Here is a 14,051-nt window from a genome sequence, read left to right on the forward strand (position 1 = left end):
CTACTTTGTCACCTGAATGGAAAATGGGTCAGGTCCTGGCAAGGGAGGGGCTGCCTGAGCAGCAGACAGCGCGACGCTGGGTGCCTGCCTGGAGCGCAGGGTTCAGATTCCCACTTGTGCTCTTTGGGCCCAGAGGCGCCTGGTCCCCTCCCTGCCATCAGCTCACTGGAGCAGGCAGGTGGCCAAGCTTGGGGCAGAGTAGGCTGAGCTCAGGGCTGGTGCTGCAGGCCCAGAGCAGATGTGTGACCAGTGCCTGTCTTCGCAATAGCCCTGACTCTACCCTGCGCCTCTGAGCCAAGGAAGCAGCCCACCAGCCACCGAGAAGCAGTGACAGCACAGGAGCTCCTCTGGGGGGAAGGGAGGAAGGAGGAGGAACAAAGGCGAGCGTGCTGGCACCGCCCTCCCAGCCCGCCCACCATGTGTCAGTCAGAGGCACGGCGAGGACCGGAGCTCCGAGCAGCGAAATGGTGAGATGCTGCCGGCGGCCTCCTAACCCCGCTGTGCCCCGCCACGACCTCCGCAAGGTCAGAGTTCACATCCAGCAGCCCCGAGGTGAGGGTGGTCGCAGGGTCCTGGGGGATCAGCTCCCGAGGTTGGAGGGGCCTGGCCTGGGGGGGGCCTGAGTCGGAAAGCCCGCTTCAGGTACTCAGGGAGGCGGATCTGGCTGGTGGCCCAATGTGTGTGCTGCACCTTAACTGCTGCCCGCCACCCCCACCCCTGGGCACCCCCACCCTACACATGTGCTGTGCAGCTCTTCAGGGATTGGTCCCTGTGCTTCTGCAGTGAGCAGGGTGGTGGGGGCAGCGGGACTGAGGAGCAGTGATCTGTTCAGGCTTTGCTCGGCCCCTACTACTCTTGGGACCTTTTTAAAACACAATGGGGTGGGATGGGAGAATGAATGCAGGGAGCTGGGTGCAGTGAATATGCAGCACCTTCGTTGCCATCACTGAATTGGGCCCGGCCATCGGCTCATTTCTCCATTTTTTCTTTAGTATCAACTGAGGTGGCTCTTTGTTCCTTAGTTTGTTCAGCAGGTAGGGGCAGAGAACACAGCTTCTCCGAGCATGCACAGGCACAGATGGGAGCCTTAGATTATCCGGTTGAATGCAGTCTTTTTGCAGATGAGGAAACCGAGGCCTGGGGCATTCTTATGGTGGGTGGCAGTGTGGTCTCCTGCTGGCTACACTCGGGTCTCTGGAGCATTTTCTAGTGCTTAGGCATGTGACAAAGGGGACTTGGGCCTCACTGATATGTCTTAGGAGGTCAGAGTTCTGGTGGAAAGGTTGAGCTTGTGCTGATTGTACTAGGTTTGGGCTAGTACAACTTGAGGAAAGGCCCACCCACCTTTGCCGAAAGGAGGGCCCTAGGTCAGGTTGTAGCCCCAGCAGACCTGCAAGGCCTGAGGGTGCGGGCAGGCTACCCCTACCAATCTCTGGGTCGTTTTTAGAGACCCTAACAGACTGCTAATGCAGATGAATGGAGCAGTAGCTGCTAGGGATGTGTGTGTGTGTTTTTTCCTTTGTGATCTTGTCGGGCCCAACCACTTAATTTATCAGATGAGGAAATAAGATGCCTGGAGCTGTAAAGAGATTTCCCCAGATCCTACAGTTGGGTGGTAGCATTTGCTTCCCCACTGCCACGTGCTGCTACGCCAGTAGGAGCTCTGGGAGATCAGAATGTTCTTGGCACCCCAGGAGGGTGGGGGCTATGAAGCTGGCTCTGCACCTGTCTTACCTGTCGACCCTGTGCTAGGCCCAGGTGGTGCTTAGCCTTGAAGGACCTTGCTGGGGCCCCTCCCATGTTCAGAAGCTGCTCTCTCTCAGAAGTTAGGAGCTGGGTCCAACCCTCTGTGTCTCCATTGCCGATGTCCCATGTTCCCCTCAGCTGGCAGGCAGGTGGGAGACTGGGAAGTAAGTCTGCTGACCAGAGGCAGCCATGCTTCTAACTCAGAATGGGGTTGGGATGAGGGGCGTGGCCAATGCTAACAGACTCCATCGAGAAGTGAGCTTGCTGAGGGTGGGGAGGGGGCTCCCAGTCCCTGGCCACTGACCCTGGGCATGGACGGACATGTGCCCTGCAGGTTGCACTTCCCCCAGCTGGCCCTGAGGCGGAGGTTGGGACAGCTGAGCTGCATGTCCAGACCTGCCCTGAAGCTGCGCTCCTGGCCCCTGATGGTCCTCTACTACCTCCTGCCCTTCAGTGCCCTCAGACCGCTCAGCCGGGTGGGATGGAGGCCCGTGAGCAGGGTAAGTGTGCACAGGCTGCTGACCTGGCCCACCCCCAGGCAGCCCAAGGTTGAGACCCAGGAGACAGTTGTCAGATTAGAGGTGATGGCTGTGGGGGCTGAGCCCTCTGGTAGGATCATGTCGAAAGGCAATATGGTTGAGAGGGCCGGGCTAGTTGGTGGCCGTGTGGGTGGCAGGAAGGTGACTGAGGGCTCACTGTTCATTGCCTGCTCTCTGTCTGCATTCGCGCCATTTGGGGGCTGTGCTTCTGGAGGGAACCCACATTAGGCATTCAGAAATGGTGTTTGATTTCCTTAGAGGTGATTTTGAGAATCCAAATTAATTCCTGGATGCCAGAGGGTGGTTTGGGAAGCCTAGAGCCTGTTTGAGCCCTGTAGGATGGGGATACCTTTGGGGACCTGGGAGCCCCAGGCAGTCCTCTGGAGGACAGGCTGACCCCAAGGAGAAAACCTTGCTCCTGGGTCCTTGGAGAGCCCAGGTGGATGTTGTGAGGGCTTGAAAGGTCAAGGGTACATGAGGGGCCCTTGGCTAATTAGACCTAGGGTTGCACAGCAGCCTTGGCTGCTCCAGTGGACAGGTGTCATCTGGGAGGAGCTCTGGGATACTTCCTCGAGGTGTTTAAGGTGGAGTGAAATTACTTCTACACCTTGGGGATTTGATATCTTGGTTGTGTTCAGACAAGCAGCAGCTGCCAATTAGATGCAGGTCCCACTGCACCAGCAGCACCTGGAAGAGTCTCCTGGCCCTCAGAGCTTGGCTGAGGGGGCCAATTCCCTGTGTCTCCAGGGAGGAGCCCAGGTGCAGACAGCTTTGTGGACTGGCCCGTCATAGAACACCTCGAGTGCCAGGCAGGGCTCTACAGGGCATATCCAGGCCCTGAGTCTGGCCCTGGTGACGGTGATACAGTGAATCTGTGTGATGCCAAAGTCTCTGACTTTGGGAGGAGGAGGTGTGTTTTCCTGCTTCCTGTTAGGACGAGGATATGCACTTTGGGCTGTAGACTTTCCCGTGTGCCCGGGGCGCTCCTGCTCCTTTCCGTGGTCTGGGACACAGGCAGCACTGCCTCCTGCCACAGCCTGTCTGTGATGGTATCAGATCCATTTACACTCCCTCCCCTGCTTCAAGAAGTAAGGCTGTGCTGGGCAGTCTTTATCCAGGGACTACGGTGGCTGCTGTTCACTTCTGTATAAAATAACTGAAACACCTGAGTTGTAAGTTACTATGTCACAGTCTCAGCCAGTACTCAAGTTTGTGAGACTATTTGGCAGCCTCAGTCTGGTTCCTAGTGAGAAACAACCACACCACAAAGCTACAGTGGGGTGCCCAGGCCTCTGGAGGTGACCTCCATGGTGGGAGGCAGCTGTGGGGGGACAGTGGACTTGAAGTGTGGTTGACTCATCTGCCTGCCTGTGGCCTGCAGGTGGCCCTGTACAAATCGGTGCCAACACGCTTGCTGTCACGGGCCTGGGGCCGCCTCAACCAGGTGGAGCTGCCCCACTGGCTGCGCGGGCCCGTCTACAGCCTGTACATCTGGACCTTTGGGGTGAACATGAAGGAGGCTGCCGTGGAGGACCTGCACCACTACCGCAACCTCAGCGAGTTCTTCCGTCGCAAATTGAAGCCGCAGGCCCGGCCCGTGTGTGGCCTGCATAGCGTGGTGAGCCTCGACCCTGCCTTCCACTCCTCCCTCCAGAAACGTGATCTTGCCTGTGCCTTTGGGAACCAGTCCCAGCAGCCTCCAAGGGCAGCCTAGGAGGGGCGTACCTCCCAGGGAGGAGCAGGCCCTGCCTTGTGTCCCCTTCCCTTCTTGTGTCCCCTCCCCGGCAGCAAGCCTCTCCTTGTCTTCCAGATCAGCCCATCAGATGGGAAAATCCTCAACTTTGGGCAGGTGAAGAACTGTGAGGTAGAGCAGGTGAAGGGGGTCACCTACTCACTGGAGTCGTTTCTGGGCCCACGTACCTCTGCAGGGGACCTGCCTTTCTCACCAGGTGGGTCCTGGCCTGCTCGCAGCCAGATGGTCCTGCAAGTTGTGGCAGGGCTGGAGGTCAGAGGGTGAAGGCTGGGAGTGGGTTGCAGAGGGATGCTGGGAAGGCTGTTGAACTTGAGAGCTGGCCCTGGGCCTGGAATCACTCTGCCCAGAGCTTCGGGGCCTCCCTGTGTCCAGATTGCACACAGGCCCTGTGTCAGGTGCTTGTCTGAGAACCTGGCCCTTGTGTCTGCCCCCTCCAGACACCTCCTGCAGCTCCTTTAAGAACCAGCTGGTCACCCGAGAAGGAAATGAGCTCTACCACTGCGTCATCTACCTGGCCCCTGGGGACTACCACTGCTTCCACTCCCCTACAGACTGGACTGTGTCCCACCGGCGCCACTTCCCAGGTAAGCCAGGGCTGGCACGTGGCCAAGAGCTACTCCTGTGAGCCCCAGACGAATGTCCTCAGCTTCTAGGTGTCAAAAGATCCAGGCTGCAGATTTGGGGTGCTAAAGCTGGGAGGTGACTGCTTTAGTCTGGCCAAGAGTGGGAAATGAGGGTCCAGCCCACTCTGTATTTGAAATGACATGAGGGCGACGCTGGGCTCTGGGTAGCTGGTCCTTCCGTTGGGTGGAGAGTAACAGTGTCCCTGTTTCTACAGGCTCCCTGATGTCTGTGAATCCCGGCATGGCCCGTTGGATCAAAGAGCTCTTCTGCCACAACGAGCGGGTAGTCCTGACTGGGGACTGGAAACATGGCTTCTTTTCGCTGACAGCCGTGGGGGCCACCAATGTGGGCTCCATCCGCATCTACTTCGATCGGGTAAGCAGAGCTCAGACCCTGCTGAAGCCCAACGGCTGGGCCACTTGGGGTCCCCCTGCCCTGTCTCCTGTGCAGCCAGATCCATCATGACTAATTTCTAGGAAGGACTGGGCCCTGAGCTCCTGCTCTGAGCCCCTCCACACATACTTGCTGCTACTTGCCCTTCTGGAGGTGGCTGGAGAGGGAAGGACTTAACCTTCCAGCCTGGCACTTTGCTTCTGCTGGGAACCAAAGGGGAATATTGATCTTGGGTGGGGCGTGCTGATTGGAGGCCCAGTGTGTGAGGCGGTGGTCACCGCCCACAGCACTGCCTTTCTTGGTGTCGGTTTGTGACTGCCCCTTGCCCACCCTGGGTGCTGGTCTGGCAGCACCATTCATGCTGGAGAACAGAGACCTGCTTTCTCCATGTCCCTGAGTGGCCCAGTTCATAGCTGGTGTCCGGGATTATCTGGTTAGACCTAGCCTATGGGCTGAATTGCTGTCCCCACCTCCCTTTCCAAGCTGAGTTTGGGACAGGCAGCAGAGGTTTGTTCAAGGTCCAGGGAGAAGGTCTTGACATGCTGTGCGCCTGGCCTCCCCCAGGATCTGCACACAAACAGCCCAGAGTATAGCAAGGGCTCCTACAACGACTTCAGCTTCGTGACGCACGCCAACAAGGAGGGCATCCCCATGCGCAAGGGCGAGCACCTGGGCGAGTTCAACCTGGGTTCCACCATCGTGCTTATCTTCGAGGCCCCCAAGGACTTCGACTTCAAGCTGAAAGCGGGACAGAAAATCCGATTTGGAGAGGCTCTGGGCTCCCTCTAGAGCGACTTTCCTGGCTTCAGCTAGAGGGATTTTTTCCAAACAGAAACAGGGGGGTCTCTTTGAGGAGAACCTCCGTGGCTATCCAGAGAGGGGACTCTCGGGGCCATGGGGTCTGACCAGGCAGGACCTGGGTGACTTCTGTTCCTGCTATCCCAGAGGTGCAGATGAGGAAGTCAGAGCCCTTACTCTACCCTAGACCTACTGCATCCCCTCTTCCCACCCTAAAGAGAAAGTTAAGTGCCGGGATGATCTCAAATTCCCTTTTGGAGGTTTTAACCTCTGTTGTATAAACTGGAGACCCTACGTCTCCTGGCTAAGCATTCAGTTGGTCTGGTTTCCGTTTAAGATGGTAAGTGGTAATGTACCTTCTTGCTGCTCCTCCCATAACTGCTTTTGGTCTACCCTGCATGGGGTGCCTCCTGGCACTGACTGTGGGCCTGTCCCAAAGCAGGGCCTTTAATGCAACCACTTTCTGTTCCCAAATTCACTCCACCCTACTCATGGGGAAAAGCTGTCTTCACTCTTGTGGCTGAATGTATCACCCAACTGCCAGCGTCTTCTGAGGATGGTGAGGCACACTGCAGACCCTGATGAGAGTGACCTGGAGCTGGCAAGTTCTTTTCAGCAGGCAAAACCGATTACTGAATCCATTTGAATGGGACAGGCACAGTGGTGGCTGAGCTGGGCCAGGGAGAGCTTATATCCCCTCCCCCAGATCTAGACCTATGTTAAATATGGGAAAGTTGCTGCTATTGATTCAGGGGCTTCTGTTGGTGGCAGAGGATCCTTGGTATATTGGGTTGGGTGGGGAGGCAGGGTCAGTGCCTAGAAAACCTGTCCCCAGGTGTGTAGGCCTTAGGAAGCCACTGATGATGGGGACAAGGCCAGGTTCACGTCTCCTGGGGACTCTGTGAATTTCTCCTGCAGGAGAAGCCATTTGAACTTTTTCAACTGTATCAGTAGCACAGTATTTTTGTATGAAAAGTGGGAGACTTCTGAACAGTAATTCATTTAATTGCAACATTTTGAAATAAAAAAATAAAACATTTTAGCTTTGTAGTCTGTTCCTGGAGGTGGGCTGAGGCCTCCCTGGGGCGATGGCTCTAGCACAGAGCCTGCCGCAGGGCCTGGACACGGGCACTGCAGGCACTGATAGGCTGGCGCCGGGCCTGGAGCTCTGCAGCCAGCTGCTGGATCTGTAGTTCCACCTGGGGGCCAGGAAGGGACAGGCCGAGCTGAGAGGCAGCACAGCCAGAGCCCATCCCAGGACCGCCTGGGGCCTCACCTCTTGCAGTTGTTCTTGCACCTGCAGCTCTGCTTCCTGGTCCTCAGACTTGGGTTCCTCCCGGCTCAGCTCCAGCCACCGGCGCAAGCTACTCGCTTGCCGCTGGTAGGACCTGAGGAAGTGAGACACCTGCTGTCTGCCTGGCTGGGCCCTTGGTGGAGGCTTGGGGAAAAACACACAGCTACTTCTGATTTGGGTGGAGGGAGGAGAGCACCTATTCCAGCCTCCACCTTCCAGCAGACTGCAACTTTGGTGAGCCCAGGCAGAAACCCTCCCTGTCCCTCTAAGGTTGCTACTCATGGTGAGAGTCCCCAGCCGGGAGGACCCGTGCTACAGACCCAAACCACAGGCAAGACATGGCAATTCACTGTGTGCAGCTGGGGCCCAGGCCTGTCTTCCTGGGCCCTTTTTGTCCCATGTCACAATCACTGGGTTGACCACTTGCCAACTTTGTCCTCTTTCCCACAGGTAAGGCCAACCTGGCCTTCCTGAGCAGGACTGAGAGGTATATGGGGGACTGGCAGTGCACAGTGTGGGTGGATAGCAGGGGTGTTTCTGGTTCTTACCAGAGGTTCTGCTTCATGGTCTGGTAGTCCTGCAGTTGCCGCTGGATGTCCTCAAGCTCAGCCTCCAGGTCAGTGTGGCCCATGGCAACAAGAGAGTAAACTTGATCTTGACCACCCTCTTGGCTGGGCCCAGGCTGAACTGAGGGAGCCCAGGTGCCAGGAGTAGCCCGAGTACTTGCTGCGCTGACAGGCCTCAGGTACACACCTCTGGTTTCAGAGCCAGGCTGAGTGCCTGTGAAGTCCCCAGGAAGGACCAGATGGGGACTGGGGACACTGGCTAGGGATGGAAGGGCCTGGGGTGTAAGTCCAGGGGAGGTTGGCTGTGCTGAAGCCTGTAAAGGAAGGATGGACACTGAGCAGGGGAGTGGAAAAAGCCAAGGCCGCCCACTGCAGGGGGAGGGTAGGGGAGGGCCCAGGAACTGGGCTTCCCCATAGCCAGCTCCCTCGGAGGCCTGGCTCTGCCTTTTATGACTCAACACCAATGGAGAAAGTCTCACAAGCAACCAGACCTTTGCAGTCCTATCTTACCCCTTCCTTAGAGCCTGCCTCAGCACTGCCCCAAGCATCAGCTTCAAGCCTTACTGACCTTTCACTCATGCCTCAACTGAGCTGTGACCTTGCCTTTCAGTGAGAAAAGTAGAGGCAACTGTTCTTATCCAATCACCCACCTACAACCCTCCTCCATTCCCTCCTGGTGACGACAGTGTCCTTTCTCCTATGACCCCTCACCCTCTCACCCTCCCCACAGCTCTCTTCAGGCACCAGCTCCATGGGGTGGCCCAATACCGCTGCTGTCGCCTCCATCACTGAGAGCTCGTGCTCTCTCCTCCATGCCGAGTCCTCAACTTCAATGTCACCCACTCCTCCCAGGTGACCTCATTGGCTTCTAGGGCTTTACCATCAATCTATACTACGATTCTCAGTTTTGATCTCTAGTCCCGACTCCTTCCCTGAAGGCCAGCTTCAATCCTGTTGCTTTATCTCAAAATTTGACAGGTTCAAAAACACTCTTCATGCTTCTCCCCAAGAGGGGCCTCACCCCATTTTCCCTCTTTCAGTAGAACTCATTCCCTGAGTTATCCAAGCCAGACACCTGGGAGCCAAACCAGATTCCTTCTTTCACCTTTACCAAACCCCTCAAAGTCAGTCCTGCCAAGTCTGCGGCCACTAGCACCTTCTGCAGTGTCATCAGATCACAGCAGCCACCATCTTCCCCTACTTCCTACTCATTAAAATCCAAACTGACCAGGGCCTGCATGGCCCTGCATCATCTGCAGTCTCTATCTGAGTGGGGATCCTCACAAAGATATATATAACCTCATGAGCAAGGAGCCTCGCAGGCCGTTCACTACTGTGTCCCTAGGGCACTGGCACCTACACTTGGTGAATGAATGAGTGGCCTCCGTGCATCTTCCAGAGCCAGGAGTATCCCAGAGGCAATAAGTATACCTTTGGCTACAGCACCAAAGTCCAGACGAGAAAATGGGACCCCAGGTGACCAGGGAGGACTTACTCTGGTGGGTGCATCCACCCCACGCAACATGAAGGAGGAAGGCGGCAGCAGCTCCAGGCCTGTACTTGCTGTGGGGGGTAACTTCAGGCCAGGGCGACTGGGCAGAGCACCAGGCGGGAGCAGAGGGCTGCTTGGGATCAGTGTTTTCTGGGCCTTTGCCAGGAAGGGCCTTGTCAGGGAAGGGCCTGCTGGCTGAGCCATGCCAAGGTCTTGCTCCCTCAGCACTTCAGGCCTGAGCAGAGGGAAGGCAGAAGCTGGTCAAGCTGCAGTATCCTGAGCAGGAAGGAAAGGGGGCCACCCACCCTCAGACCCCAAGTCACAGGCCCTGGATAGGAGTTAGCCCAGGATCACATGACCTACCCCTGCCCCCCAGGGTGCCATACCGCAGGGGCCTCTGGCTCTGCAAGGGCTCCAGCAGGAAGTCTGGGCGTCGCGGCTGCTTCCTTGCTAAGCGCACAGCATTGCTGGGAAGAAATGTGGGCTCGTTCCTCCAGGCTGCTCAGGGGCTGCCAGAGGCCTGAGACATCTGTGGGGTAGCGGGGTCACCTAGTCCAACCCCTCCAATCCTATAGGGAAACTAAAGGCCAAAGGAGAGGTTCTTGCCCAAGGTCAGCAGGTGAGTTAGGGTGGGCCTGGGCCACATGGAACTTCGAGCAATTCCAAGGAAGCGAGCTTGATGCCACAGGTGCCTCACCCATGTCCTCTCATTTAACCTCTACAGTAACCCAGGCAATGCAGGTGCTGGTCCCATGTCATGAGGGAGCAGGCTTATCAGGGTCAGGAGTTGGGGGTAAGGCAAGTGGAGCAGGACCAAGGCCCAGGATGCTGCCTCTCCCCGCCGGCAACCTTTCTTCCTGGCTCAGGAAGCACTGGTCACCCTGAAGGCCAACAGCTACATCAGCATGGTGTGTGGGGATGGGGCTAGAGCACAAAAAAGTGAGGTTTCCAAGAGGGAGCCCATTTCCTGGCTTTAAGGGGAGAAGTGGGACACTGGCAGGCCTGGGGGCAGGAGGGCTGCCCTACAGCTATTCCTCTTGCTAAGTACATTCTCTCCCAGCACCTGGGAGGGACAGAGTCCAGCATCTCAGCAGTGACTCTCAGGGTCCTCCCTCCTATATAATCCAAGCTTTTGTCCTGGGTGGAAGTAAGAGATGGGCTACTCACAGCTCCAGGAGTTGGGGGTCCCCGGCATCCAGGGCCAGGCTGCCGAGAGCCCCGTGAGGCCAAGGAGCTCGTGGTCTCTTGGTCTCCAGGGTGGCATCCCCAGCTGCAGCAATGACATGGTCGGGAAGGGGAACCTCAAACGTCACTCTCCTGCTAAGCATGGTGGATGTGGGGGGCTGAGGCTCCCTGCCTGCCCCCAGCACCTTCTGCTTCCAGAGCATGGCACAGCGACGGACGGCACGGTGGAGACTGTGAGCTGCCTGCAACAGCCACTGTCAGATCATGCCATGTCCTGCCCACTCCCCATGAGAAGGTGGGGCTCCCAGGCCTACCTGCACTTGCTGCTGGGCATGCATCTGCTGCCGGAAGGCCTTCGTGCCAGCTGCAAACCGCAGGAGGCGCGTGACGCCATCCTGGAGGAGCTCCTGGTGGTAGGCCTGCACCGCCCGCTCCAGCCGCGCCGCCTTTCTCCTCCTTTCCAGCACAAAGCCCAGCCACGAGGCCCACACCTCCAGAGAGAGGAGGAGGTGAGGCCCAGCTCTCCCTGTTTAGGCTCCCCCAGGGGCTGTGCCCACCCTGCCTTCCACTGAGGCATGGTCCTTTCCTGGGAGGAGCAGGGGCAGAAGGATGAAGAGACCCCATTACCTTTGCTTGTAGGGAGAAGGCCCAGAACCACAGGGCCCGGGCTGTGCCCTGCTGTTCCTGCTTCCTGTTCACCAGCTGCAGGACAGAAGTCAGAGATTACAGAAAAATCACCTAAAGGGGGCCCTGGTCACTCTCAGACCCCTCCCTGCCAAGCCCTGAGGGGGCGGGTGACAAATGATCCTCTGGAAAGAAGAAAGGCAAAGAGTACTGGGGGAGGAAATCAGTAAGGGTAGGGTGCCCTGCTCACAGGAGAAAAGCTAGACAATCCAGTGAGAGGGACGCGTAAAGGTTTGCTGAGCAGGATGCAATCCTGCCTGGTATTTTAATTTTTGGATATTACCCTGACATATTCTTTTAATATGACACTCTAAAAACAGGGTCCTGAAATGACTTGGCCTAATACAGGTCACAGGTGGAAGAAAGCTGGCGATGCAGAGAAGTCACTGGGGGCGTGGTGGGCAGGGGAGGGAAAGGGGCTCAACAGCTCCCACCTGTTGTCTCCACTGGCGGAAGTAGGTCCGGCTGAGTGTCTGGGCCAGGAGTTGGGCACCCTGTCTCTGCAGGATCTGAGGGGAGAACAGGCATATGGGGAGCTGTGAGGAGGCGCATCAGGTGCCCCATGCCCAGGCCATCAGGGAGCAGCCACAGGGTGAGACTGCGGGCCCAAGTGAAAGGTCCTGGGTCAAGCTAAGGGCCTCCGGGACCAGGCAGGGGCTTCTAGGTGACTCCGCAGATCCCCTAGCTCTGACAAGCCATGGTTCAGAGTAAACCCAGTTTCTCTGCTGAGCCATTTTCTACCCAGGGAGGCCCGATCCGAAGCTGGCTTTCCCCCAGCCATCCCAGAAGGGCTCTTGCAGCCTTGTGCCCGCAGGACCCCAAGCCGCCCAGCACCCATACTGGCTGCTCTGCGTTCTGCAGGAAGGACCTCTTCCTTCCTGGGAGGTGGTTTCCTGGCCTGAACAGTTCCACCACACAGGGGAGTTGCTGCCTGCCTCACCCTCTTCCTGAGGCAGCCCAGATGGTGCACCTTCCACCTGGCCAGGCCCTGCAGCTGCAGCTGCCGGCGGTAATGCTGTGCCGCCCTCTCCAGCTGGGCTCTCTGCTGGGCTGCCCTCTGGCAGAGGTCCCGCCAGCACCGAAACCAGGTCCTGAGACGGCCTAAGACAGATTCAAGTCAGTTTGCTCTTTTACAGGATTTATACAAACGACTATGCCATGGTCAACGTATAGAGTGGAGAACGGAAAGGGCTGTGTGGGGAGAGCGGGGGTGTCAGTCCACACGTGGTGAAACCACTACATGTGGACAGTGGCTACTCTTCAACTAAGGACAGCTCTGGTCACCTTGAGCAACTGTGAGACCCTAGGGACCAGAACCAGGTCTGCTGTTTGCTGTTGCGACCCCACAAAGGCCCACTTGCAAGATGCTGCTGGGTGACCTAGAAGAACTCTGGTCTGAAAGAGTGGGAGGTGGCAGCCCCATTTTGCCAGAGAGGAAAATGAGGCTCAGAGAAGTACACGCAGCCCCAGCCAGGCCTTGGAGGAGGCGTGGCGTCTGCTGAGCCATTTCCTCTGGCGCCCGGGCTCCATAGGCAGGAACCACATCCTGCATTTTGTTTCTGTGTCCCCAGATTGTCTCCTGAGGAAGCACTTTCTTCTGCTGATTTTACTTTGGATTTTTTCTTTTCTTAGGCCCTGAGAGCAGTTTCTTTCAGAGACAACAGAAGAGGGTTGATACCAGGGCACTGATGCCAAGATGGGGTGCCTTCCAGCACCGCCAGACGGGCAGGGAAGGTGGTATTCACAAGTCTGGAGGCCAAGTGTTAGTACTAAGTGCTGGCACTTCTTGGGCCATGCTTTAAGCGCATATACATTAGTCTCATTGGATCCTCATGACAACTCCAAGAGGCAGGCACCATTATCCCCACTTTACAGATGGAGAAACTGAGGTGCAAACGACTTGCCCCAGGTCGCGCAGCTAGCATATGACCCTGCCAATACTTCTTAAGCACCCTGTTTAACAAGACTTCTCACACCCTGCCCCTAGTCTGTCCTCCAACACCTGGCCCCATGCTTGGGCTGCCAAGGTGAGCCTGTAACTCGGAGGCCTTAATTAAGCCAAGAAATGGTCCTAGGTATTAAATGCACATCTACTATGTACTGAGAACAGTGTCTTGTCACATGGTCTTCCAAGTCCCTTGTATCATCCAATGTGTACAATCCCAGGGATTGCCACACACTGCCTGCCCCACAGTGCTGTAGAGACAATCAGCTTTGGGCAGCACCTGTGCCTATCACCTTAACTCCCCATGTGGCTGCCTGGGCTGGAAGCTGGCACCTGACCCAAAGTGGCGAGGCCTGGGCTGCACTGGGTGCCACAGCTCTGTCCAGAGACCAAGGGATAGGCTGAGCCCCTCGGTTTCTTTCTTGGGAGTGAACTAGAAACAGAGCACTCGTTTCTAGGGTTAAGAGCAACTTGAGGACACAGAGAAGCATGTCACAGGTGGAGCAGGCGCAGGATGTCTGACCCCAGGGTTCTGTCTAGAGGAAAGTGGAGTCTGTGTTCATCGACACACACACTATAGCCAACTAAACCAAAGCTGATGAATTTGTCCTGACGCAAACTCCATCAAGCCAACATAACTTGATTTGTTTTCTCCATGGTCTGACTTAAACCATTTCCATTTGTATTTTCACTTATTCTAACCATGGGTTGTCTCCTCATAGTGTTGGATCCCCACACTGTGAGGTCTGTTTCCACCGTCTTGTGAGCAGAGGCTCCCATCCAGACTGTCTTCTCCAGGCTGTCGTCTCAGCAGATGGACTACCTGAAGCCAACAGAGCAAGTCCCTGCTCTCTAAACTTACAAGGGCCCAAGGATGCAAGGAAGCAGGACCCCTCACGATGGGGCTGACCTGACAAGCATCAGCCACTGAAGCCATCAAAACCACCCCACCCTAACCACTTTGAATTCCTTCATTTCACCTTCATTTCCTTATTTGCCTGCAGATCTCAAGCCTTGGCCTTTTATTTTAAC

At 56.7% G+C, this 14,051-nt stretch overlaps 2 protein-coding genes across 10 annotated transcripts in view; one reads left to right on the forward strand and one right to left on the reverse strand.

The window, feature by feature from the left end:
• PISD (phosphatidylserine decarboxylase) overlaps nucleotides 1-6,892 on the forward strand; it is a 36,410-nt gene extending 29,518 nt beyond the window's left edge. For 3 of the 9 annotated variants that reach the window (XM_011384266.2, XM_023525516.1, XM_023525519.1), the window contains 7 exons: nucleotides 269-467; nucleotides 2,081-2,246; nucleotides 3,667-3,903; nucleotides 4,096-4,234; nucleotides 4,476-4,622; nucleotides 4,877-5,037; nucleotides 5,620-6,892. In XM_011384266.2, coding sequence (XP_011382568.1) covers nucleotides 269-467; nucleotides 2,081-2,246; nucleotides 3,667-3,903; nucleotides 4,096-4,234; nucleotides 4,476-4,622; nucleotides 4,877-5,037; nucleotides 5,620-5,844 — 1,274 coding nt within the window. In that variant the 3' untranslated portion in view covers nucleotides 5,845-6,892. Of the gene's footprint in view, nucleotides 1-268; nucleotides 553-2,080; nucleotides 2,247-3,666; nucleotides 3,904-4,095; nucleotides 4,235-4,475; nucleotides 4,623-4,876; nucleotides 5,038-5,619 lie in introns of all 9 variants that reach the window. The other 6 variants (XM_011384268.2, XM_023525518.1, XM_011384267.2 and 3 more) reach the window with 5 other exon arrangements.
• A 1-nt stretch (nucleotide 6,893) lies between these two features.
• Nucleotides 6,894-14,051, reverse strand: part of SFI1 (SFI1 centrin binding protein) — a 74,709-nt gene continuing 67,551 nt past the window's right edge. The window contains 10 exon segments of the mRNA XM_023525522.1: nucleotides 6,894-7,052; nucleotides 7,130-7,241; nucleotides 7,696-8,027; nucleotides 9,209-9,440; nucleotides 9,592-9,672; nucleotides 10,373-10,632; nucleotides 10,705-10,881; nucleotides 11,018-11,092; nucleotides 11,509-11,583; nucleotides 12,015-12,165. Coding sequence (XP_023381290.1) covers nucleotides 6,948-7,052; nucleotides 7,130-7,241; nucleotides 7,696-8,027; nucleotides 9,209-9,440; nucleotides 9,592-9,672; nucleotides 10,373-10,632; nucleotides 10,705-10,881; nucleotides 11,018-11,092; nucleotides 11,509-11,583; nucleotides 12,015-12,165 — 1,600 coding nt within the window. The 3' untranslated portion in view covers nucleotides 6,894-6,947.

This window comes from Pteropus vampyrus, unplaced genomic scaffold (genome assembly GCF_000151845.1).
Source record: "Pteropus vampyrus isolate Shadow unplaced genomic scaffold, Pvam_2.0 Scaffold568, whole genome shotgun sequence".
Classification (NCBI taxonomy): Eukaryota; Metazoa; Chordata; class Mammalia; order Chiroptera; family Pteropodidae; genus Pteropus; species Pteropus vampyrus.